Raw genomic sequence first — 26,096 nt, 5'->3', positions numbered from 1 at the left:
AGTGGCGACGACCAGCCACCTCGGCCAGTCAGAAGTCAGGTCTGGTGCAGATCAGCCAGCACAGCACAGCGGAAGCGTCCACTTGCTCAGAGGTGATTCGCATCAATCTCAAGCACTTTCTCATGCATGTCTAATTCGTGCTCGCATCTCTCGTTCGATATACCCGTGTACATTCATGACGACCTTGACGACTGTAAATTCATCGACATAATCTCGAATCTATCAAGTAGCGACAGCAATAGCGACGCGACGTAGATTAATCCCTGTACAACGATACCCAAACCCACGGATACTGAAATCTCGAAGCGGATACCTGTTCACCGAACCATGATATAGCCGAAGAAAACGAAACTGCCATCATGTTCAGTTTCGGTAGATCGAGCTCTGGGCGGTCCAAAGCTGGCTCAGAAGTCTCAAAGTCCAAGCGCAGAGACAAAGACAGAGATGAGGACGAAAATGAGTCGACTATCTCACGCCGCAAGTCGCGCGCAAACTCGTCCACGACCTCACTTTCTAAGCCCAGGCGCAAGTCATCTCGTCGCGACGACGATGACGATGCTGAAAGCATATTTCACTCTACTACCTCGAGAAGCAGACGATCTGAAGCTGGTCCGGCGGAATCGTCAACCTACATGACGGCGCACTCGCGTAGACAAGAAGATCCGAGCCAGGCCTTAGTCCTGAGGAGAAACGACAGCCACGACTACGATGACCGGGACGGCCATAGGTCGAGGCCGAAAGAGTCTGGAATCTCAAGCAAAAGTGAGAAGAGACGAACCGTGGACGATTATGAGGATTCAAGACGCACAGACGATTACGATGAGAGACGACGCACATCCCATCGCCAAGATAGCGATGCGCCGCGAAGACGTGACTACAAAAGAATTGAAGCTGAGCCATACGAGAGCAGCAGAGCCTTAAGCAATCACGATGCTGCCTTGCCACAGAATCAATTCTTCTCGGAGCCAACAACATATACTGGTCCATACCGACCTCCAGCCGTGGGCCATGCCTCAGACTATTACGGCGACCAGGGGGAGTCTGTCCAATATCAACCGGGCGTGCGACCTCAGGGGCCCTCATACGTGGTTAATGCCGAACAACTTCATCTTCAGGCTCCTACAGTAGACGCTAAGCCCCCGCCAGAGCCTAGTGCTATTGGTCAACAGGGCGCTGCTAGTAGCTACTTCGCCATGAACTCGAACAGTGAGGCTGAAGGTTATGGCTCTGCAAAGCCTTCGAGACCTACCAGACCAGGGGGCTCATCGCAGAAGCCTAGCAAGCCAACCACTGGTCCTCGGACGAGTCCAAGACCTAGTTACAGCCGACCATCTCAATCTGGTGGAGGTGGGAACCCGTTGACTGCTGCAGCTGTCGGAGCAGGTGCAGGCGCAGCATTGGACTACTTTGGTAGTAATCAGTATTCTCATCAGAATTCTTACCAGGACCAGCAGCATAGCCAGTCATACCCCTCACAATACCACTCTGGCGCCCCGACACAAGAGCCTGTGGGCATGTACGGTTCGAGCTCTCGTCCTCCTCGTCCAGCAAAGCAGGATTCTGGCAGTCACGCCTACGGCACTGCAGCAGCCATGGGACTTGGTGCGGCAGCAGCCGGCGCTTACATGAATCACCAGTACCATCAGGACCAACAACACAGTTCTCACAACTCTCACTCTTACACAGGTTACAACGGTGTAGGGCCTAATGAAAACTTCCAGCTTGGTCAGAACCAGTCAGCATTTGGCGGTACGCAGCAGAAGCTGAGGCGCAAACGAACAGGTCCGCTAGGCAAGCTAGCAAGTTGGTGGAATGCGCCCGATGATGTTGCTCAGTTCGAAGAGTATACTGAGTTCATTGGTGTATGCAAAGACTGCTTCGATCCGGATAGCCCTCCGGGCCACGGTCCTCGAAAGCATCACTACCATCGCCATTTACGTCGCCAGCCAAGCAGACATGGAAGCAATCTTCGAGTCGACAAAACCTACCGCCAATCATCGTCTGACGAAGATCGTAGAGGCAAGTCTTCTCGGACCAAGAAAGTCGCGGCAGCTGGCCTGGCGGGTCTCGGCGCTGCGAAAATCGGTGAAGCACTGTACAACTCGAAGCACGACTTTGATGACACGTATTCAGTAAAGTCTGGTAGGCCGATCGTTCAGCAGCGCACAAGCTACCCTCGCCATGGCGAAGGTTACTCGCATAGTCGACATTCTTCGCAGGAGAACTTGCGTTTGCAGCACAAGAGCTCCCGTAGCAAGCTTGACCGCAGAAGTGGGGAGTTCGAGCGACACCAGCATCTAAGAAGACGATCTTCCAGCTCGTCCAATGGGGGGCTTAGTCGTGGTAATGTGATAAGTGTTGGCGCAGGTGCTGCTGGACTTGCGCTAGCTGCGGAGGCTGCTCACCGGCGACGTAGCCGCAGCAGGAGTCGAAGCAGAGAAAGACCGTCTGCTCGGCGAAAATATTTCTCTAAGCGCGTCTCGCCGAAACATTCCTATGTCGACCTCACGACCACCGAGCAGGGCACTGCTGGCTTCGGCTCATTCTTTAGTAGTCCTTCAGAGAACCGGAAGAAAGGAAAGAAGCCGAAAAGCCTCTTCACTTTCGCAAATGTCTCGTCATCTTCCTCCGACGCAGACCTGGCATTTGGCGAAGGCACGATCCGCAGACAAAGCGCGAGGAAACCGGACCTAAAGGAGGAAAAGCGGCGCAAAGACAAGTATGGCGGCAATGACGCGGCAGCTATCATGGGTCTTGCGGCTGCAGGCGCGGCTCTGGCGGCGCAGAGCGACAGGAAAGGTAAGGATAGGAAATATGCTGACAGAAGAGCAGACGAAACACCATCCAGGACCGGCAAGAAGATCAATTTATACAATCACGAGACCACGAATGACGAGAACGATGATGGATGGATAGATGAGAGCGACCACGAATCTGATCCGGATGTCGATATGGGTCTGGCTTATGGTGGGCGACTGTCTGCGACGCAAAGCAGAGAGTCTCTCGCCTCCCAGTCTTCCGGCACGGGCAAGTGGGATTGGCGATGGAACAAGAACAAACAGCAGCGAGAAGAGAAGAAGCTAAGACGACGACAGTCCATGGAGTCTGCGCAGCAGAAGCCGCAGATACATCAGCAGGCGCCATATCAGTCACAGCAGCCGGACAAGCCCTTCGACAGGAGGACTTCGGCTGAAGTCAATCCATTCATGGTGGCTGGAGCTGGAGCTGCGCTTGGTGCATTTGGTGCAACCACGGCCAATGTACAACATAGACCATCGCCGGTGACTCGAGAATCTATGCAGTATGTGGATCCTATTCCCGTCTCCGAGTCTGTTACACCATTAGGCGCAGCACGCACGTCCGGCATGCCAGGATCGTTTAGCCCAGAGCCAGAACATTTCGCGACTGCAAGTCAGGTCGAACTACAACAACCTCAGCCTGAAAGTCCCCTTGTCAGACAGACCGCAAGAATTGAATCTGCCGCTTCTCGAGACCAATTCGCAGAAAGTCCCGAGCATATGCAGCTTGTGCGCCGGGAAACTAGACCGCGAGAAGACTTCGAAAGCCGCCAAGTGTCAGCTGTTACCACACCAATGAGGCCTGCAAGTCCGACTATGCTGCCGTTCAATGCTTCTACCCTGAGCAAGAACAGCGTGTCTTTCGATCTGACACCTGAACAGCTTGAGAGCGAGAAACGTACGGCCGACAGAGAGCAACGTCGACAACGAAAGCGAGACAAGGGCGAGCGGAGGAAGACGACTGATGTGGCTGAGCTGCAACGCAAGGCAGATGAAGAGAGGCAGCGCAAAGCAGAGGACGAAGCAACCACTGAGCGTCAAGAAAGCAAGCGGAAGGAGTCCGCACGTCGTGGATCTGTAGGTGCTTCTGCTAGGAGCGAAGCAGATATCGATGCTGAGATCGCTCGTCTTCGTGCCGAGCAGAAGCAGAAAAAGGACGAAGCTAGACGTCGACAAGAAGAGCAAGAGCTGAGAGAGCGGGAGGAACGTAGACTTGCTGATGAGCGAAGATCGCGAGAAGAGGAAGAGGCACGTGCAGCCGCAGAGTACGAACGAAGCCGGGAAGACAAGCATCGCAAGTCTGACTTGTCTGGTATCGCTGCTACGGCCTTTGCTGCTGGTGCTGGCGTTGTAGCAGCGTCTGCCTTGTCAGGTCAAGGAAGGAAGGACTCGTCGACCGAGGACGAGTCGAAGCGCCGTCGCAAGTCGAGCATGAAGCAAACCAAAGACAGAGACGTCTTATCCTCTCGTGAAGCTTCACAAGAACGCAAACGAGAGCCATCACCTCGCGAGTCTCAGCAAGAACGAATTGCTCGAATGGCTGCTCAACGAGTACGCAAAACACCATCACCTGTCCACGAGGACTATAGCGCATTCTTTGTGCCAGAAGAAATTGCCTCGCATGTTAAGGAGCACAACTATGCAGCTCAGCATCGTGATGATATTGGAGCAAATGTGGTTGAGATCGAACCTTCAGCAATCGAGCCTTCTTCAGCAATTTCCAAGTTGCCGAAGCGCCATTCCCCATTCAGCCCTGACAAGTATCATCCCTTCGGTATCGAGCCTGACGACGATCCGTTGAAGTTCCCTTGGAAGGTGCCGCTGCTGAGCCTGGTGGAGCCAACGCCTCCTGGCAGTCGAGTTGTCAGCGAGAAGGATCCACTCAGTCCCATGGTCCCAGCCAACAGACGGCCTTCAGAAGACCAAGTTGAGATACAAGAAGAGATTGGGGAGCCGTTAACGAGGAAGAGATCTGGCTCGAAGGTTACTTGGGGTGATCACGACACATATGTCTACGAAGTGAGAACTCCCGAGTACGAGAGGAATGATCCGATCGAGAAGCCGAAGGCCCGTGACGCAGGTGACGAGCATAATCTCAAGAATAGCAAGGATAGGAGCCAGACTGTCAGTCCTGCTCCTGAAGAGTTCTATACTGGTCGTTCTTCAGTACCGCACGAGGACACGGACATGGCTGCAGAGAACTTCTATCGCCCTAAGCCAGAGCGGGTGTATACACTCGACGATGATGAGCAAGAAGCGATGTTCATGCACGATCGGATGTCGGATGCTGCACGCTCAAAGGACGTACCTGAGGTTCGAGAACCAGTACAAGAAGACCATCCGCCTCACGAATATCCTTCTGCAGAGCCTACACCGCTAGAAGAGATGGATATCAATGACCTACTTGGTGGACAAGCCTTCTATCAGAGCCCTTTTGCACAGACCATCAGCGACATCGATGTTACTCCTTCACAACAGCGTCCACCAATGAATCGAGTCGAGACATTGCCTGATACTCCACACAAGGAAGAGCCTTCAATTATGCCGACTGGGCAACCAGAAATTGAATCATCACTTCACAGCCAGCCTTCTGACGTAGGCTCACGGATGAGTCGAAGTGAACAGAGACGAATGGAACGTGCTCTTGCTTCTGGCAGCGGAGTGGTCACTCCCCGCGAGGCGCCTGCCGAGATAGCTACTCAGTCATCAGAAATCCCACCACCACCACCACTGCCTGATTTCTCTGCTATGTCATCCGTACAGAAGCCCAGCACTTCGGATATACCACCAGCCCCACCACTTCCGACAGAAGTGCCCTTACCGCCATCCAGACGTGCCTCGCGGCGGAGCGAAACAGCGAAGCCAAAGGGAGATCTGCGAAGCTCCTTCACAAGCATCGCAGATGAAGCCGCAGCCGCAGCAGCTGCAAGAACGCGCAAGCGTATGTCAATGCCAGCGGCATCCGAGACTAGCAGAGCCACGAGTGGTGAAGTCGCAGCATTCAAGACAACGACTCCAACTCGACGAGAAAGATCATCAAGTCTGACGTCGAAGCCCCGAGCGACCGGTGACAGCGTCTTCGACTACCTTGCTAACTCTTCTGGTGACGACAGATCAAAGAAAGCCAAGAGTGAAGTTGGCGGTACGAGCAAGGCTGCCATGATTGCGGCCGCTTCGGCTGCGATTGCTGGTATGGGCGTCAGACGCTCGGAGTCTGAGATTACTCTGAAGAAGGATCTTAGCGAGAAGCGGAAGCCTGTGTCTGATACAGCTGCGAAGAGTGATGTCAGTGTTAGCGCTCGAGCACCCGAGCCAGGCTTCGGCTCGATCGAGAAAGAGGCGCCGCTAGTTGTCGATGCTGAGTCAAGCTTCTATTCGACAGAGAAGGAGGCACCGCCCGTTATCAGCGCGGAACCAGATTTCTATGCCGGTAGAGCGCAGAGTGAGGTTGCTACATCCAGGGCTGAACCAGATTTTTACGGTGGTGAATCCGAGAAGCCAAGAAAGCGGAAGTCCAAGCGAGGCAGCGAGATCTTTGATGACTATGACGCTTCGAGATCCATGACTAGCCTTCCTGGTACGAAAGAGGAAGAGTCCAAATCACGCCGAAAGTCAAAGCACCGTACGGAGCCGGACGACGATGATGACACAAGATCTGTTGCTAGCACAACTGTTCTTCGTGACGATGATAGAAGATCTCGAAGGAAGTCGAAGCGTGATTCTGGCGTATTCGACGACGACGACACTCGATCCGTGGTCTCTACACCCGGTGAGAGTTCGAGACGACGATCGAAGCGCAGCGAAACGTATGATGACGATGATGATACCAAATCCGTCAAAAGCATGTCAAGCAGGAGTGAGCGCAAGTCCCGTGATAGAGACTCCAAACGGGGATCTGGTGTTTGGGACGATGACGACGATACGCGATCTGTGAGGAGCTCTGCCAGCAAGAAAGAGAAGAGAGACAAGGACGAGAAGAAGTCAGGCGGCTTCTTCTCCAGCATATTCTCAAGCAGCAAAACTGACCTAAGCACACCCAGTCGAAAGGATTCGAAGTCCAGGTCGAGCAGATCTGATGTTGGTCGAGACGATTCTACAGAATCAAAACATCGCAAGAAGCATCGATCTAAGTCTTCTGCATCGGCAAGTGTTCCTGACCTGTCCAAGCCTCCTGCTGATTATGAGATTTCGCCAAGCATATCTCGAAGAGGCACAGACCCTGACATGGGTATGGAGTCGAAGGATCGAAGCACAGATGATGGTTTTGTGTCAGCACAAGATGAGCAGTCTTTTTTAGGCAAGCGCCCCGACATGCCACTACCAACGGCCACAACGGACGTATCAACGGGTACTGATGGTGTCTCGGGGCTGAGACAAGGTGTGGAAGAAGCCCGAGTGGGGAAACAAGAGGGGACCACAGTACCCGATGAAGGTTTTGACAGGAATATACCAGCTGAAACAGACAGACTAGAGGACTCCTACGCTGTTGCTCGCGAGGTAGGTAAGGTTGAAGATCCCGAAGCTCCAACGATCACGGACCTGCTGAATAATCACCCGCGAGCACTTTCGACCGTGCAGCCTGAGCTCGCAGAGGAGATATTGGCTCATGCTGCTATTGATAGTGGCGAGGAGACTGCCATTGAAATACCCGAGAAGAGCACCGCAAGTCGGCCTCGAGCGCTATCGGTAATCCACGCCAATCAAGAATACGATGCAAAGGCGGCCAGCTCTCCCACAGCGACGCGCGTGCCTCTTTTCCGCCGGCCACCTATTACACCCAGATCAGCAAATAGAGAATCAGCCAGCTCGCCGATCGTCCCACCCACACCATCATCACCTCTACAAACTCCGCGCTTGCGGCAGAATAGACCCAAGTCGACCGAGTTCCATACTCGAGAGTTCCGACCGCTGTATCTCGTCGAGAGACACACGCCAGTCAAAGCAGAAACCCCAATAACTGAAGAGTTGCTGCCATCATTGCCTTCTAGCAGGGCAACTTCTGTACATGGCTCAACCGAGGATCTACCACGTTTAGCCCAAGAAGCTGTCTCTGATGGCGAAAGTGAAGGCAAGCGAGGCAGAGCGGACCGCAGACGCAGCTGGTCAGGTGGAGACAAAGCTCAGTTGCAGAGGGATGTCCTTGATTCAAGGTCAGCCACGCCTGTCCCTGGTGCAAAGCAACGAGAACAGCTGCAGCAACAAGCGCAAGCGCGAGAGCGAAGGGAGCTGCCTAAGCACCTGTTCCACTCGCCAAGCGAGCTTCTCCAAGATCCTGCTTTGTTTGCAGACCTTGGCCATGAAGATATTGATATCCCACGGGCCGCCAGTCCTCTTCCTAGCGTGGTGAGCACTGATGCTGATCAGGAATTCATGAGCGCTGAGAGTCGACCTGATACACCGACCGCAGACTGGAACCGATCGCCGCCGTTTGTATCGGTTGCACCGTCTGCGAACAGTTCTCCACCGGCGCGACGTGCTTCGCCGTTCAGATCACCGCCTGCTGCTGTCTCGCCATCACTGAGGACGATGTCAAGGTCACCGAGCACGAGGGATAGAGCAGTTACACCACCGTCTAGGACACAGTCTTCGTCACCATTCAAGCATAGGACGAGTAGCAACATCTCGGCTCGTGCTGCGGCGTTATTCGGTGGCACAGCATTTGGTCTTGCCATTGGTAATGCTGTTTTTGGATCTGGTGAGACGAACGAAGATCGAGATGGTAGCGTACCCTTGCCTGAGGACGTACCTTTGCCTGCAGAATCTTTTGCTACTGCTGAAGATGAGACGACGCAGCCGGGCATTTCGATTACTGAGCCGACACCTATTGAACGGACAAGAACACCGCAAGCACATGAATTCTCACCTAAGCTGGAGGCTCAGCCTGAAGGTGGTAAAGACCAGGCACAGGATCTTGCAGGTATTTTGTCGTTGTCTAGAGACGCTGCCGTGCCTGAGGAACAACTGGCCGAGACTGGCAACATTGAGGTGCTTGAGGAATTTGCAGCTGGGTTGAGTGCACCTGAGGAATCGGTCCAGAAAGCTTCCAGCAAGAAAACGAAGAAAGACAAGAAAAAGGATAAGAAGAAACCTGAAGCTGCATTGAGCGTGTTTGGCCAAGAATTTGCACCAGAAGAGTCGAGCAGAGATGTAAATCGTGATGAGCAGCAAGATGCACCCGAGGTCGCGTTGCATCAGACCGAGCTTGCGCCTACGCCACTTGATGCTTCACTGCAGAAACAAGAGCTACGTACAAGCGAGGATGTGAACGTCCTCGAGGAGCAGGTCACGCGTTCACCGAAAGCGTTGGAGGGTGCGGCACTTGACGCTTCCAGCTCGATTGGTGCGGATCACAGTATTGACAGCGAGCTCGTGCTGCCTGCCGATGGTACCGAGGATGCTCCGAAACAGCTTGATGTGTCGGAAGCGCATGATTCATCAGTTGCTGCATCCATCGACCCGAATAGAAGCCTCGAAGATGTCAAGGAGGTCTCGCCGCCAGGTACAGAACAAGTCGCTGAGCAAGCACTTGAGGGTGCTGAAGACGAATGGGCAGTGCCGACTAAGAAGTCCAGGAAGGACAAAAAGAAAGGAAAGAAGAAGTCTGTGGTCGATGACATTTTTGCTCCTGCTCTTGCTGCCGTTGGCCTTGGCGCTGCTGGTGCTGCCCTCCTTGGTGAGTCGGATAAGGCCGAGCATGAGCATCGTGAAGATGCGGAACAAGCTGGCGAGCCCATTGTTGACCTTCCGACCGAGGCAGTTCCTGCTGTAGAGGCACCGGAAGCTGTGGCTGAGCCGCTGGTTGAGCGAGCGGGGGAGCCAACAAGCCAAGTCGAGCCTGTTGTGGAGGCGTCAATCGGAGAACAGCCTAGGGATATCGAGATTGAGCCTGAAGCTGTTCAAGCCTTGCCAGTCGAAGAGCAGCTGCCGTGGGACTTCGGCCAGAACAAGAAACAGCGACAGAAGAAAGAGAAGGCAATGAAGGCTGATGGAACCTGGGACGATCGCATCACTCAAGAAGTCATCGATGCTGCTATTGCCGCTAAGGAAGAAGCTAGCATATCGATTGAGCCTGAAGCTCAGGAGCACGAAACTTTGGATGTCGAGCCTTCTACACCTGTTGCTGAGTCAACTACTGCTCTGGAAACTGAAGGCCCTGCTGAAAGTGCTGTAGAACAACCTGCTGAGGAACAAGTGCCATGGGACTTCGGCCTTTCGAGCAAAGACAGGAAAAAGAAGGAAAAGGCTATGAAGAAAAATGGCACTTGGGACGATAGAATCACTCAGGAAGCTATCGATTCGGCGCGCGATCAAGTTTCACTTGAGGCGGATCGAAGCTTTGATGATGAGCAGGCTGAACCATTGACATCTGCTTTCGAGCCAGTTGCCATCACTGAAGCTGAACAGGAGCCCGTTGCGGCTGTCGAAGAGGACGAGTGGACTGCCCCAGCGACCGGCAAGAAGAGCAAGAAGGACAAAAAGAAGAAGAAGGCTTCGATGTCTGCTTTTGACGAGCCTGCTGCAATTGGTGAGGCTGAACAGGCCGGAGATAGAGGTCCAGAACTCGTTGCGGAGCCTGCTACGCTTGAAGAACAACTTCCAGTAGACGAGCCTGCCACACGCCAAATACTCGAAGCCGTGCAGGAAGAGCTTTTACCGTCGGCAATCGAAGAAGCTGGTACCTTGACTACACCGCCAGAAGCCGACAAGGAAGAGGAATCACTTCGGGCAGCAACCCCACAATTAGGTGGAGACGATGCATCGCCAGCGGATCGGAGCCTGAAGGCTCCACATGAAGAGGTGCAAAGCACAACCCCAGGTGTGATTCTTGACCTTCTCAACAGAAGAACATCTGTTGGCGAGACTTCCAGACCACGAAGTTCGTCCATCGACGAACTCGTCAAGACAATACCCGCTGACGTTGCTCTTTCAGCAGCCGAACCAATCTTTGAGACCGCCGAGCCAAGGGAAGCTCGAGCAGAAGAGGCTCCTATGATTATTCCCGAGACAGCACAATCAGCAGTCACCGAAGAGTTTGTACCCGACGCACCGACCACTCTAGAAGCCACCACTCCTGCAGAAGGCACAATCGCTCAACCGGAAGCGTCAGCCAGACAGTCTCTTGAGGCTGTAGATACCGAGGAAACTGTTAACCAGGCCGTCGAAGACGCACCAGCAATCGCCGAGGATGAATGGGCATTACCATCGAAGAAGTCGAAGAAGAAGGACAAGAAGAAGCGCAAGAGCGAGACCGCCTTGAGCACGACTTCTGATGCTGATGATGTTATCAAGGATTCTGAGGCTGGAGCTATGGAGGCTGATGTGCCCATTGAGCAAGCTATCGACCCTGAGCAACCTTCTGAAATAGTTGCTGCTGATGCTGATCTGATCGTGCCTGCTGTTGAGGAGGCTGCTGTACTTGGTGAGGAGGCCAAACCAGAGCAGGAATTACCTGTCGGTGATGAGCAGACTGCTGCTACGTCTGAGGTAGTGGCAGAACCTGAAATTGACGAGTGGGCTGTGCCGTCCGAAAAGTCAAAGAAGGACAAGAAGAAGCGGAAGTCTACTGGTGGCGATCTTGAAGAGCCGGAAGCTAGTACGCCTGTTGATACCCCCAATGAACAAGCTGCTCCGGCCACTGAGGAAGTCGAAGCTCTCGCGACTAATAGAGCCGTTGAGGAGGCCGAAGTCGTACCAGAGGTATCCGTGCAACCTGAAGTTGATGAATGGGCTGTGCCGACCAAGAAGTCAAAGAAGGACAAGAAGAAGCGCAAGTCGACTGGCCTTGACGTCGCAGAGCCTGAAGGCAGCACACCCGCTGTTGAAGAACAATTGACTCTGCCTGCCGACGAGGTCGAGAATCTTGAGGCTGAGAGGGCTGTTGAGGACATTGCAGCCACGCCAGAGGCACCCCTGCAATCTGAAGTCGACGAATGGGCGGTCCCTACGAAAAAGTCAAAGAAGGACAAAAAGCGCAAATCGACAATCATGGAGACAAGTGAACCTAGCACCCCTGCCGTTGAGCAAGAGCCTGCCATATCAATCGAAGATGTCGAGCCTACCAACCTGGATGAAAAAACTGATGTCTCGCAAGCAGAACGAGACGCAGCTGGTGCTCCATCAGGAGTCCAGACGGAGCCTCCGCAGCTCGAGGCTGCTGAGGATGAGTGGGCTGTTCCCATGAAAAAATCCAAGAAGGACAAGAAGAAACGCAAGTCAACTGTTGATGATGCCAGCGGACCTAGTACGCCCGCCGTGGAGCAGGAATCTGCCTTGCCAATCGAGAGTGTCGAAGACACTGCGCACGGCGAACCTGCTGCAGAGCCTCAAGCACCCTTGACAGCTGTGGATGTCCTAACAGAGACAGAAGTGGCGCTTTCACAACCAGAGGCAGCGGAGGACGAATGGGCCGTCCCAAGCAAGAAGTCTAAGAAAGACAAGGAGAAGGGCAATAAGACAGAGTCCATTAATGTGCCTACAGAGCCGTCGACCACACTTGACCAGACTGAACTCTCCGCAGCCGAGCAAGAAGCGGAGGTCCCTCGTGACCTTGCAGTAGCACTGCCAGCCGAAGAGATGTCCGCGGAACCGATCGAGGCTGCTGAACGCGAGGCAGAAATCAAGCCAGCTGAGGAGGAAATGGTCGAAATCGATGGCATCATGCTCACCAAGGCTGAAGCAGAAGCTCTAGCCGCTGAACTCGGACTCGAGGGGCCTGCCGTCGAGAACGATGATACCGGCTCACTTGATGTCAACCTTGGCCGCGCAATCAAAGATGCTGTCCCTGCCGCTGAAGACGATGATAGGAACTCAATCGATGTAAATACTGGTCGCGCAATCAAGGAAGACGCTATTCCCTCAGCTAGAGAGTTGCACCAGGAGCCGGTACCTCAGGGGTGGCTTAGTGGGGTGCAGCAGATGGCAAAGCAGTTTCTGTTGGGGTCTGAGTACGCGGAAGTCAACCGGGCACATGACATCGAGCCTCCAGCAGAGGTTGCGGAACACCGCGCTGATGGCGCTAAGGGCGAAGCATTACCAGAAGTGGCCGACAAGGAAGCGTCGCGTGAAGAAGCATCCATCGAGCCCGAGCCAATCGCAACTGCTGAACATGACAACTTCACCACCGAGCCTGAAAGCACAGAGCAGCATATTCCAGGCTGGGATGACTGGGGCGAAGGTCCTGCACAAGAACAAATTCAACAAAAGTATGACGATCCGACTATCGACGAGTTCTTCGATGCACCAAAGTCCCCTGGGGCTGATGACGACAAGTCATGGGTCAAAGGCAACAAGAAAGGCAAAAAGGGCAAGAAGGGAAAGAAAGGTTCGGTTTCCAGTGTTTCGAGCAGTACAGAGAATTTGTCAGCGCCTACGACGCCCACTGTTGAGAAGGAGCTTGAGATTCCTGATGTTGCGAAAGCTATCGAGGGTGATGAGAAGGTCACTGTCGCTGAGCCGATTGTTCATGGGGAGGCCGAGAAGGCTGCCGAAATGGCCAAGGAACACACCACCGAAAACGTCATGCCTGAGGCTGCACCTCCCGAAGATGAGCAAGTCCTTCATGCTAGTGAGACAACACCTGAACAGGAAGGTGCAGTGCTGGAACCATCAAGCATTGCCACTTCGCCTTCCCTTGAGACTCCCTTCGAGTCCGCTTTAACCACACCAACGCTCGAACGGTCCGCTGATCCCTCCGATGAACTAGGCAGCACGACTACAACAGCAGCAGAGCCTTCCGTCGAGCCGGTTGCCGAAATGCCAATCGAAGACCCCACTGCTGAGTCTTCCTACTTTCCTTTGTCACGAAAGCCCTCGAAGAAGAACAAGAAGCGCAAGAGCGTCATTTGGGCTGACGCCGATTCTGTTCCTGGAACACCTGCTTCTGAATCTGGTCTAGAACTGCATGTGCCGCCAAGCCCTGAGCGGACGTACAAGGATGATGCAGAGCATCAAGTGCCTGAGTCTACTGAACGACAAGAGCGGAAGATCGAGGACTTTGGAGGTGAGGTCGTGGCCGAGCCTGAGCAAATTGCATCTGAGCCGGTGGCAGAGGCTGACGCTCCTTCGACGCCTGCGGAAGCTGAATCGCAGGTTGAGGATGAGTGGTCTGTGCCTGTGGCTACCGGTAAGAAAGGCAAGAAGGACAAGAAGAAGAAGAAAGGGAGCGTCTCCGCGATTGAGCTTGAGACTGAAGTTGCGCCTACACCTGAAGCACCTGTCGCTGAGGAGGTACCAATCGACCGACCCTTGGTAGAAGAGCCCGCTTCGATGGATGAACCAAGCATACCGTCAAATGTTGACGAACCCACCGAGGGTCAGCTACCAACGGCGTCCGAGGGGCAAGCCGAGGATGAGTGGTCAGTGCCTATGACTTCGGGCAAGAAAAGCAAGAAAGACAAGAAAAAGAAGAAGGGCTCTATCGCTGAGCCAGAGCCAGAAGTTGAAACACCTCTTGAAGTCGAACCTCACGGAGAACTCCCGCAAGAGAAGTCTTTACCGGAAGAGCCTGCTTCTATTGACGAACCGATTCCAGAGGTTGTAGCTGTCGAGCCTACCGAAGGCGAGCCAGCTCTTGAATCCGAGGCTACTGCTGCTGATGAACGGGCAATACCAAGCAAGAAGGGCAAAAAGGACAAGAAGAAAAAGAAGAAGGGCAGCGTCTCCGAGCCAGACGTTGAGCCTGAAGTCCTTCCAGAAGCAGTTGCAACTGTCGAGCCCGTTGCTGAGGAAACGCCCTTGGAAAAGAACTTGACTGAGGATTTTGCTCAAGTCGAAGTACCTATTGGTGAGAGCGACACCGCCGACATCATCGGTACAGAGCCACCACAGCCAGAAGAGATCTCGCGTGATACTCAGAGGCTCGACGATCGAGAAGCGCCTGACGACCTTTCTACTACTCGACCCATGGAGCTAGAAGTGCTGTCTGCACTGGCAACAGAAGAAGAACCTCACTTGAGCACCGAGGCCGGCGTTGAAGTGCCCGCTGACGTTATTGAGTCAGTCGAGGCCTCCGCTGAGCCCGTGTTAGAGCCTGTTGTTGCCGAAGACGTGCCTGTCGAGCCAGAAGCTGAAAATGAGTGGGCAGTGCCGACGAAAAAGAGCAAAAAGGACAAGAAAAAGCGTTCAAAGTCACAAGCTGCAGAAATCGAGCCTTCAATTCAGGAGGGTGTGCTACCTGACACTGCGCAAGATGTCGACGAAATTGCTCCTGCGCCAGAAGCCACGGCAGAACCTGAGCCGTCGCTAGAGCCATCTGTTGATGTCGAAGAAGTCAGGTCTGAGTCTGCACTTGCACAGGATGAGCCACTTGCGTTGGAGACTGTGCCTGCGGCAGACGAGTGGGCTGTCCCGATGAAGAAGAGCAAGAAGGACAAGAAGAAGAAGAAGCGCGACTCGACTTTTGACCTTGGTGAGCAGGCTGGGGCAACTCCAGCCGGGCCGAGTACGGAGAAGGCGGTTGAGGAAGATTCCTCGGAGCCTGCGGCTGAGGAACGTGCTTTAGTCGATCAAGCGACCCCTGATGCACCTGCGCCGGTCGAGCAAGTCGTGGCTATCGCTGCTGAGGTCCTTGCTGATGATCCTGTTTCTCTGCCGGACGTCATTGCGTCAGACACTGTCGCAACAACAGGACAGCCGTACGCAGCCATAGAAGCTTTCCTGGAACCAGCTCTGGTTGGTCAAACAGTTGCCGAAGAAGATGGGGCTTCGCGTGATGTCGTGCCGGTCGTCGAGTCCGACCCCACAGCGACTGCTGACCCAATTGAGGCGGACGACACCATATGGTCAGCGCCTTCAAAGAAGAGCAAGGAAGACAAAAAGAAGAAGAAGCAACAGTCCTTTTCGCTCGAAGACGAACCAACACCTCAAACTGAACCCGCCGCAGTTGAAGTCGAGCCGGTCCCGATTGCCACAACTGGAGAACCTACCTCCGTCGATCTTGTCCTTACCGAAGGTGAAACTCAGGCTGTTGATGCTGCGCCGACCTTTGCTGGAGACGACGAAGCCACGATCGAAGTGCCGGTTGAGATCCATCCAGCTGTTGAGGCTACGATTGAAGATACTAAGCCAGAAGACGACGAGTGGGCGATGCCAACCTCAAGCAAGAAGAGCAAGAAAGACAAGAAGAAAAAGAAGTCATTCATGCTTGACGAGCCCACAACGGAGATACCAGTCGTGCCTGAGCCTGAGGCAGAGGCAGAGTCTCTACCCATCACGGAGGAGCCTGTCCCCGTTGAGGCTCCTGCGGTAGAGTCTGAAGCGCAACCCGCTGTCGCTACGGAGTCTCCTGCCGCTGCGCAAGTTGAAGCTGTCGTCCCGCCACTAGAAGACGTCAAGCCGGAAGACGACGAATGGGCAATGCCTACCTCAAGCAAGAAGAGCAAGAAAGACAAGAAGAAGAAAAAGTCCTTTGTGCTTGATGAGTCCACAATAGAGATAGCAGTCGCGCCCGAGCCTGAAGTTGAGTCCACGCCTATTGTGGAAGAAACAGTGTCTATCGAGCCTCCTGCGGCAGAGTCTGAAGCGCAGCCTGACAATTTTCCGGACACGATTGCCCCTGACCAGATCGAAGCTGTCGAGCCACAGCCAGAGGAAGTCAAGCAAGATGACGGATGGGCACTTCCCACCTCTAGCAAGAAGAAAAAGGACAAGAAAAAGAAGAAGTCTATGCAGCTCGATGAGCCTCCAGCTGAAATCGAACATGTTCCGACCGCGGAGGAGCCAACCAGCCTCGATCAGCCAGCACTAGAAGTTGAGTCGCAACCTGTTGACGACCCGGAACCTATCGCTAGAGACTTAGCTGCTGAAGACGTTCCAGTCCAACAGGAGGAGGACGAGTGGGCACTTCCGACCTCCGGCAAGAAGAAGAAGGATAAGAAAAAGAAGAAGTCCATTCAATATGACGAGCTTCCGGCTGAAGTGGAGCCTATTACGGTGACGGAAGAGCCATTCAGTATCGATCAGCCAGCAGCAGAAACCCAAACGCAACCTGTCGATGTCCCGGAGCCAGCAGACAAAGACGTGCCTGGCGAAACTGTTACAGTTCCACCGGAAGAAGACGAGTGGGCACTTCCGACCTCCAGCAAGAAAAAGAAGGATAAGAAAAAGAAACGCCAATCGATGTTGGCTGATAGTGGGGAAGACGCAGGTCCTTCTGTCACTGAACCTTTGACGCCTGCGAATGAAGAGGTTGCACCTGAGATCGTTGTTGGTGAAGGTCCTGCGGACGTCGCAACGGCAGTTGATGAACCGCAACAAGTTGATGAAGCTGCAGGAGAGTCGCTTCAGGACGCGATCGAAGCAAAAGAGCAAGCTGAGCCCGAAACAGCTCCACATATGGAGGGCATGACTGCTGACGAGGTTCTCGAGGAGCCAGATGCAGCTGACAAAATTGACGAATCTGCGCCGATTGATACTCATAACTCTGTTGTCGGCGTACTTGAAGACAAGCCAGAGAGCAAGGAAGTCCGCGATCTCGAGATGGACGCGGATCCAGCTTATGCAGAAGCTGATTCTATAGCCCAGCCATCGATCATTGCCGAAGCAGAAGCCCTGGGCAGAGAGCCAGAGTCAACAGTTGTCAAGGACGAGCTGCCAACCACAACCACCGAAGCTGAACAGGTTACACCCGAGCTTAAAGGCGATGAATTCCCTGCTCCAGAAGTGTCCGAAGGCCAGCCAGTACCTGTCGTCGACCCGGAACCTATAGTTGAAGACGAGTGGTCTGTTCCAGCTCCTGGTAAGAAGTCCAAGAAAGACAAGAAAAAGAAAAAATCGTCTATTGTTGAGGACTTCTCCGACCCTGCGACCGAGCAAGAAACAATGCCTTCTACTCCTGCTGCCGAAGAGGCGACCGAGACGTTCGAAGAGCCAACAATCATGCCAGAGACAGCACAAGAGGCAGATGCGCAAGATGAACCTGCTCGTGACATACCTGTAGATGACGTGCCAATTGTCGAAGCGGGTCACATAGAGCCCCCAACGCCCGCTGCAGAAGATGAGTGGGCACTTCCGACATCTTCGAAGAAGTCGAAGAAGGACAAAAAGAAGAAGCGTCAATCTATCGTCGAAGACCCCGTCGTTGAAGAGCAAGGATCTGATCTCGCAACACCAGCACCGGAATCAGCGACGATCGAGGCGGTAGGTGAACCTGTGGTCACAGACCTGCCAGTCGAATCAGAGGCTACAATAGAACCCATCGACAGGGACTTGCAAGCAACCGCTGAGCCTGAGCAGATCAAGCCGATCACACCTGCGGCTGAGGATGAATGGTCCATGCCGCTATCGGGCAAAAAGGCGAAGAAAGACAAGAAGAAGAAGCGGCAATCGGTCGTTGAGGAGGAGCCTACTGCCGAGCAAGAGTCGAACTTGGAGACGCCAGCGCCTGAGGCGGGGATTGAGCAAACCATGGCTGAGCCTGTTCCTGCAGAACGCTCTGTCGACCCTGAACCTGAAGCCATTCCCATCGACAAGGATATTAACTTGACCGCCGAATCTGAGCAGTCGCAGGGATTCGAGCCTGCCGCGGATGACGAATGGTCGATGCCTACTACTGGAAAGAAGTCAAAGAAGGACAAGAAGAAAAAGCGCCAGTCCGTCGTTGACGACAACGCGGTACCTGAGTCCGCCTCCGTTGCTCCTACACCTGCACCAGAGGCCGAGGTCACACTATCCGCTCCAGAAGAAGCCGCAAAGACGTCATCAGAAGAAGAGGTTCTTGCCGACACTGCCAACGATAGTATACCTGCTGCCGCTCAAATCATCACGGCTGCTGATGCTATGCCAGAGGAAGAGCCTACCGCCGTCGACGAGCCCACGACAGCCGCATCCGTGCCAGACGCCGCCATCGAGGGTGAGGTTGAAGATGAATGGTCCATGCCTAGCACAGCAAAGAAGGACAAGAAGAAAAAGAAGAAGGAATCACATCTCAGCGAGCCTGTCACTCCGGCTGTTGAAGTGGTTGATCCTTTCATCGACACCAGAGAAGTCGTCGAGCCTGCGCAGACTCAGGAGGACGTTGTCACTAAACAGGCCGTTCCAGAGTTCAATGCCGCCGAAGGTGTCCCTATCGAAGCGATCACTGAGGCGCAAACTCAGATGCTGGACCCGGAAATGATCGTCGATACTGTGCAGGTGCCCGAGCCCAATGTAGCGGAAGGCATTCCTGTCGAAGCGGTCAGTGAATCGCAAGCTCAAATGCCAGATCCAGAAATGATTGCGGATATCACACAATATGCCGAGCCTGAACTGCAGGAGCAGACGCAAGTTGTCCCTGAGAGTCAAGAACGTGATGTGGAGCAAACGGACCTTCCCACTTCTGTCGACGCGTCCATCGAGCAGGCTACAGCTGGGACTGAGATCATTCCGGAAGAAGTGCCTAGGGACGATTCTCCAGACGCGAGCCAAGACATCATGGCTTCAGCTGAACCACAAGCTGTGCAGGATGTCGAAGATATCCCATTCACAGACCCACAGCCGGCCGAAGCCGAAGACGAGTGGGCTGTACCCGCAAAGAAGAGTAAGAAAGACAAGAAGAAGAAACGAAAAGATACAGCCACGGCGACTGAGGCTGAAGGTGTACCGGAAACGCCATTTGAAACACCAGCCTTCATAACGCCAGCTGAGTACGGGACTACAGACTATTTTGAAGCAAACAGAGATGGAAGTGCTGGGTTCGAGTCGGTTCCGGCACTAGGTGAGACCACTCCATTAGCAGAGACTGCACCTGGCGAGGATGACTGGGGTTCTCCGGCTCCGACGTCAAAGAAGTCGAAGAAGGACAAGAAAAAGAAGAGGACATCTGTCATGGAAGATGACGTTCCAGAACCCCAGACTGAGCCTCCAGCTATTGTGGATCTGGCCGTTAGCACAGAGGCAGAAATACCAACAGTCGATCCTGAGTCACTTGGTGGTCATGTCCCAGAAAAAGGCATTCAGCAAGCAGAACCTGTCGAGCGTGATGCCAATACTGAAGACGTGGCCGATACCATTACTGATCCAGACGCCATGGCGATAGATTCTGGGGATCGTGATGCTACTATTCAGGATTCAGGCATTACCGAAAGACAAGACGCTCTAGCAAATGATGCTGCGGAAATTGACATGGCAGCTCGTGAGCTGGAAGCAGGAGATGCGTTATCGACACCCCCGGGAGAACCTCCAGTCACCCCAGCTGTCGAGGAGATTGGGACTGAACAGATCACAACAGGACCCGCCGAGGACGAATGGGCTGTGCCAACTAAGAAGTCCAAGAAAGACAAGAAGAAGGGCAAAAAAAGTCGATCGCAATCCGTCGCTGAGGAGGCTGATACTGGTATCTCGACTGCTACTGAGCCAATCGAGGCACAGCTAAAGGCTGGGGAGCTCGACATCCCTGCTGCAGAAGGGACGGTACTACAAGGCGAACCCGTTATCCCGCTTGTCGAAGGAACAGCAAAAGAGATCGAGCCTGAATTTGCGGTTGAGTCGCATCCACAACCAGAGCCTGAAGACGATTGGTCAATGCCTGCCTTCGGGAAGAAGAGCAAGAAGGACAAGAAAAAGAAGAAGAGTGGTACCATTACGCCAAAGGAGGAAGTCGAGGCAGGGGTCGTTCAGCCAATCGAAGCTGTGCCTGAACCGGACTTGACTGTTGAGCCAGAAGTCTTGCATGAATCAGCTCGGGATATCGTTATGGGAGATGATATGCCAGAGCCAAGCATGACGGCCGAGCCTGAGGTCTTCGCACAGCCAGTTGCGACAGCGCACATCGACGAAGTCGTGCCAGAGCCATCAACGGTTCAGGAAGCCGACGCTGGTTTAGCCGAGCACGCCGAGCCCGTCGAGCCTACGCCTGCACAGACCCCAGCAGAAGAGCCCGAAGACTGGTACACCAAACCCACGTCGAAGAAGTCGAAGAAAGACAAGAAGAAGATGAAACAAGATTCGACGTTTGAGCAGCTGGATACCCCAGCTTCGGTACCAGAAGCGCCATTTGCGTCGTTGGCCGAGCCTGACATGGGCGCTGCGCAGCCTGTCCTGGGCGACAGTCCAAGCAAAGACGTTGTAATGGAAGAAGCGTCTGTTCCTCGTCCAACGGCGGAGAGCGCTGAGGCTCAAGCTGTACCGCTGACACCACCCAACTATCAAGAGCCACTTGAGCCTGAGATCCAAGAACCTCTGGATATATCTGCTCCTGAAGCTATTCCCCTAGAATCGGTCGAACAACCAGGTATGGTCGAGCAGGAACGCGATATCGAGGCCGAAGCTGCTGACACAGTACAAGATCTCGGCCTTGCAGCTGCTGCTGTTGCGACGGCAGGTGCACTTGGCGCAGCAGCCCTGTCGCAGGACAATCAAGCTGCTGAGCCTGAGGACGAATGGTCTGCTCCTGCTTCGAAGAAAGGGAGGAAAGACAAGAAGAAGAAGCGCAAGTCAGGTGCTTCCACTCCTTTCGAAGAGCCCGTTGAAGCAACAGGTCAAGACGCGGCAGGTGCCGCTGCCGAGGTTGCGCCAATGACAGAAGAGATCCAAGCAGCGCCTCTTACAATCGACGATGTCCAGGGGGAGCCGGCAAGGGACATTGTTGAGCCGGTAGACGCCACGACAAGCCTCGAGAACCCAACGGAACCAACATCGGTGGCCGAGGAGAAGGTCGAGGACGATGAGTGGGCATTGCCAGCGAAGAAGTCCAAGAAAGACAAGAAAAAGAAGAAGCCGGTTGGTACAGACCTCGACACGGGCGCTTCCACACCAGCTGTTGAGACAGATGTGGAACCTGTGCTCGATAAGGAAATCGTTGATACGCCTATTGAATTCTTGCAGCCAGATCAAAGCACCGATGCCGTTGAAACAACCCCAGACAATGCGGAGGCACCGACTGCAGAACCGGTTGCGGAGGATGAGTGGGCTTTGCCGACCAGCGGCAAGAAATCGACAAAGGATAAGAAGAAGCGCAAGTCCGGTCTTGCGGACGTTGAACCTGAGGCGCCGACTACCCATGATGAGCTCACAGAGCAGGTCGATGTTGAGCATACCGACGCTCCCAGGTCGATTTTCGAGCCGAAACATGACATGCCGATAGAGAACTCTGCTGTCCCAGATGTGCAGATGATTGACGACACTCAGCAGATTGAGGAGCTGCCACCACCGACAGCGGCTGCTGAGCCTGCAGTTGAGGACGAATGGGCAGTGCCAACCAAAAAGTCAAAGAAGGACAAGAAGAAACGCAAGTCCGCTGTTGCGGATGTTGAATCTGAGGGGCCGACAGCCCAGAACGAGGTCGCAGAGCAACTGGACATCGAGCCTGTTGAAGCATCGAGGTCAATCGTTGAGCCCGAACAGGATGCTCCAGTCGAGCTTCCCGTCGTCGTAGACACGCAAATAGCTGGAGACGAACCGCGCGCAGAGGAGCCAGCACCAACAACACCAGCTGCTGAGGCTGAGGTGGAGGACGAATGGGCAGTGCCTACCAAGAAATCGAAGAAGGATAAAAAGAAACGCAAGTCAACCGTCGCAAATGAGGCTGACGTTCAGCCGCCTCCAGCATTGGAGGCAGAACCAGTCAGTGCCGAACCGCCAGTCGAATCCGCAACAGACATCATTGTCGAAGAGCCTGTGTCCGCACCAGATGCGGCATCCGAGCCTCTAGTCGTCGAAACTCCACAGCCAGAAGCTGAGGACGAATGGGCAGTGCCAACCAAAAAGTCAAAGAAGGACAAGAAGAAGCGCCAGTCAACCGTTGCATCTGAAGTCGATGTCCAGCCACCTGTTGTGGTTGAGCCTGAACCAACCCAATCAGAGCCTCCGGTCGAGGGACCTCGGGACACCGAAGAACTTGTGGTGGTGCCAGATACATCAGCTGAGCCACTGGTCGTTGAAGCTCCGGCACACGAGGCTGAGGATGAATGGGCAGTGCCAACCAAGAAGTCGAAGAAGGACAAGAAGAAAAAGAAGTCTACTTCTGCGGCAACCAGCAGCTACGAGCCAACGCCACACCATTCTGCTATTGAAATCGAAGAGCCAAATCCGACAGAAGTCGCACTTGAGGCTGGCCAGATACATGACGCCCCCAGCGAAGCCGACAAGGTTATGACTGAGGCACCTACTCCATCCGACCAAGATGCTGAGAACTTCTATCGAGATTTTGAGCCCCGAACAGAGCGATCATTGGCTGAAGAACCTGTCGATATGGACGTTGATCGAGCCGTGGACGCGCCAGAGCTGGTGGTCATGGAACAGACACGAGAACCATCAGCCGCAGAGATCGCATCTCCAGATCCAGAAGCTTTCTACAAGATGGAGCCGCCTGTACAAGAGACACGCGAGGCAGTCCAGGAGACTCAGCCTATCGAAGAACCGCTGTCGCGCAAGGGCAGCAAGAAGGCTAAGAAAAGCAAGAAAGGAAAGAAGACTGCTGATGCCGATGAGCCAACCGAGCAACTTCCAGAGGCGGCCGTGGACATCGAGAGACAAACTGCTTCACCTACCAGAATCCCACGCAAAGCGTCGCAAGAATGGGCAGCTCAGCCAACCCCAACCGAGCCAGCCCAGGCAGCTGACGACAGTGACGGATCCCAAGTCAGCGAGACAACACGAGAACGTCGAAGACGCAGAAGATCACCACAAATGACTGTGGGTTATGAACCAGATGACTTGCCACGAGATCGAGCTTTGACACCTCCGCCTGACCATGACGACATCATGGATACGGCTTTGGGCATCGCAGCTGGACTCGGAATTGGTGCGACTGCGCAACCTGCAGCGGAGCCAAGAAGCTCTGAGCCTGCGTTACCCGCACAGGAGCCATCTGGTTGGTCATTTGGCAACCTCGACCAACCAGAAAGCTCCGTTCGTGATAGTGGTGTGCAATTTCAGGACACACCTCATGCTGCACAAAACGTGTTTTCTCGGAATCGAGACAGTGGTTTGGCGGCTAGTCCAAGTACCTTTGAGCATGAAGACAAGGAATTGAGCAATACTGAGCGCCAATCATTGAGACCTCCTCGAGAGCCGTCACCAACAAGCTCTTCCGAAGATGTCAGACGATCTATGTCTGCGGGAGACTATTTTACCCCATCGAGGAGACAGCCATCGCCTGTACAATCAACCTCAAAGGACCGGTCCTCCGTACTCTTCCAGTCATCGCCGGCAGGACCAGGAGCTACACCAAAGACACCTCATGAGTTTGCACACCTTGGATCTTCCGCAAGCACGCCAAGAACACCTGTTGAGTTTGCACACCTGCGAAGCCCCTCTACAGACAATCGACGCGTTAGTCCAAGCCTTCGGATGGTTCGAGATAGTAATGGCAACCTGCGAGAGTCAACAACATCACCAAGTTCGCTTAGAGCACAAAAAGACTCATTCGGTAATCTTCGAGCGGCAGCCGGATCGCCACTGTCACCTCGCTTGCGCAGAGCCTCAGGTGAGCTCTCTTCAAGTCTGATTGACCGGGTACAATCACGGGAAGTCGACCGAGAAACATTCAGCCCGTCACCTCGACAAAGCAGCGATCGGCCATTCTCACCTCGAGCATCAAGCGCCCTTGGCACGATTGACGAGAACGGTCTCGCTATTGGAGCAGCAGCATTGGGCATGGCAGGTGGGGCAGCACTGATGTCACGTGAACGAGCTAGCGGACTGCGTAAAGGCTCGTCCCGCGACCTGCGCCAAATGTCGACTTCTCCAACATCACAACAAATACCGCAACCACAATCCACCGATGCCGCCGGCGCTGAACGAAGCGCCTCAATGGCCGACTACTATGATGGCGTTGGTGCTGCGGCGCCTGCCTCCCCTCGATCACCGAGTCGACCGCCTAGCCTGCGCAAGCGACAATCCCTAAACCAGGTATCTGACCTGCAGAACCGCGTCGAGCAGCTTGCAGCTGAGAATCGGAGCCTCGCTGAGGCTAAGTTGTTAGCCGAGCAACACATTCAAGAGTTACATATTGAGCATACCAAGGCTGATTATGCCACTGAGGAGGCTCTTAAGACGGTGAACGAGCAATTGAGGTTGCGAGATGACGAGATCGTCAGGCTGCGCGCTGAGATTGAGACTCTCGTGAGGGCTAGAGATGCATTGAGAGAAGAGCACGAGGAGAAATACACATTGCTATTGAATGAGAAGGACAATGCGCACTCACAGCTGACCCAGTCGACTCGGGAGCTGGCAGATATCCGAGGCAAGCACGATGAGCTCTCTTCCGGCATGGAAGGTGTGATCGCTGCACAGGTTGCTGCTGCAATCGCAAGCAAAGATGGCGAACTACAAAGATTGCGCCGCGACCTTGATGTGGCAAGAGCTAAGATCCGAGATTTACAAGCCAAGATCCTGGCACGAGGCGTAGATGAGGTCGTCGTGGTGCGGGACGAGGACTACTTCGACAATGCGTGCCAACAGCTCTGTCAGCATGTCCAGCAATGGGTGCTGCGATTCAGCAAATTCAGCGATACCCGAATATGTCGCTCAACCAACGAAGTTCGAGATGAGAAGATAGTCGATCGCTTCGACAATGCTATCCTCGACGGTAATGATGTGGACTCTTACCTTGCCGACCGCGTCAAGCGACGAGATGTCTTCATGTCCGTTGTCATGACCATGATCTGGGAGTTTGTGTTTACGCGTTACCTCTTCGGCATGGACCGTGATCAACGACAGAAGCTGAAGCAGCTCGAGAAGAACCTCGCCGAGGTGGGGCCCGCGAGCGCGGTGCAACAATGGCGAGCATTGACACTGACACTGCTTGCTAAGAGACAGCAGTTCAAGACGCAGAAGGAGAGTGATACTGAGGCTGTGGCGACTGAGATCCTCCAGACGCTGAGCAAGTTCTTGCCTCCGCCGCAGAATTTGGAGGGGCAGATATTTGAGTCGTTGCGGAATGTGATGAGGGCAGCTGTCAAGCTGTCGATCGAGATGAGGACGCAGAGGGCCGAATATATCATGTTGCCGCCGTTGCAACCGGAATATGATACGAATGGAGATCTAGCGAGGAAAGTCTACTTCAATGCTAGTCTTATGAATGAACGGAGCGGGGAGACACAGAGTAATGAGGAGCTTGAGACGAGTCAGGCTGTGGTGAGGATGGTGTTGTTCCCGCTTGTTGTGAAGAAGGGAGGAGATAGCGGAGGTGGTGATGAGGAGATTGTGGTTTGTCCGGCGCAGGTACTTGTTGCGAGGGCGGATAAGGGGAAGAAGCCAAGAAGGAGTGGCAGTGGACGGGAGAGTGAGAGGGAGAGAGCCATGAGTCGGATGAGTCAGGGGGCTGGGATGGCGAGTACGCATTCTTTGGGCGCCATGAGTGGGGAGGGAAATGTTATCTAG

The 26,096-nt window shown here is 54.1% G+C and overlaps 1 protein-coding gene across 1 annotated transcript; it reads left to right on the top strand.

Moving 5' to 3' along the window:
• Positions 1–359: 359 nt before the first annotated feature.
• Positions 360–26,096, top strand: PMZ80_005974 (uncharacterized protein; the record flags this gene model as incomplete). The annotated part of the gene is made up of 1 exon (XM_064874390.1): positions 360–26,096. One exon carries the CDS (start codon positions 360–362, stop codon positions 26,094–26,096), a length of 25,737 nt encoding a protein of 8,578 aa, XP_064730112.1.

Source organism: Knufia obscura (assembly GCF_036327395.1).
Source record: "Knufia obscura strain CCFEE 5817 isolate CBS 148926 chromosome Unknown scaffold_6, whole genome shotgun sequence".
Taxonomy (NCBI): domain Eukaryota; kingdom Fungi; phylum Ascomycota; class Eurotiomycetes; order Chaetothyriales; family Trichomeriaceae; genus Knufia; species Knufia obscura.
The sequence above is the reverse complement of the archived record's forward strand: the minus strand, read 5'-3'. Positions and strand labels throughout refer to the sequence as shown.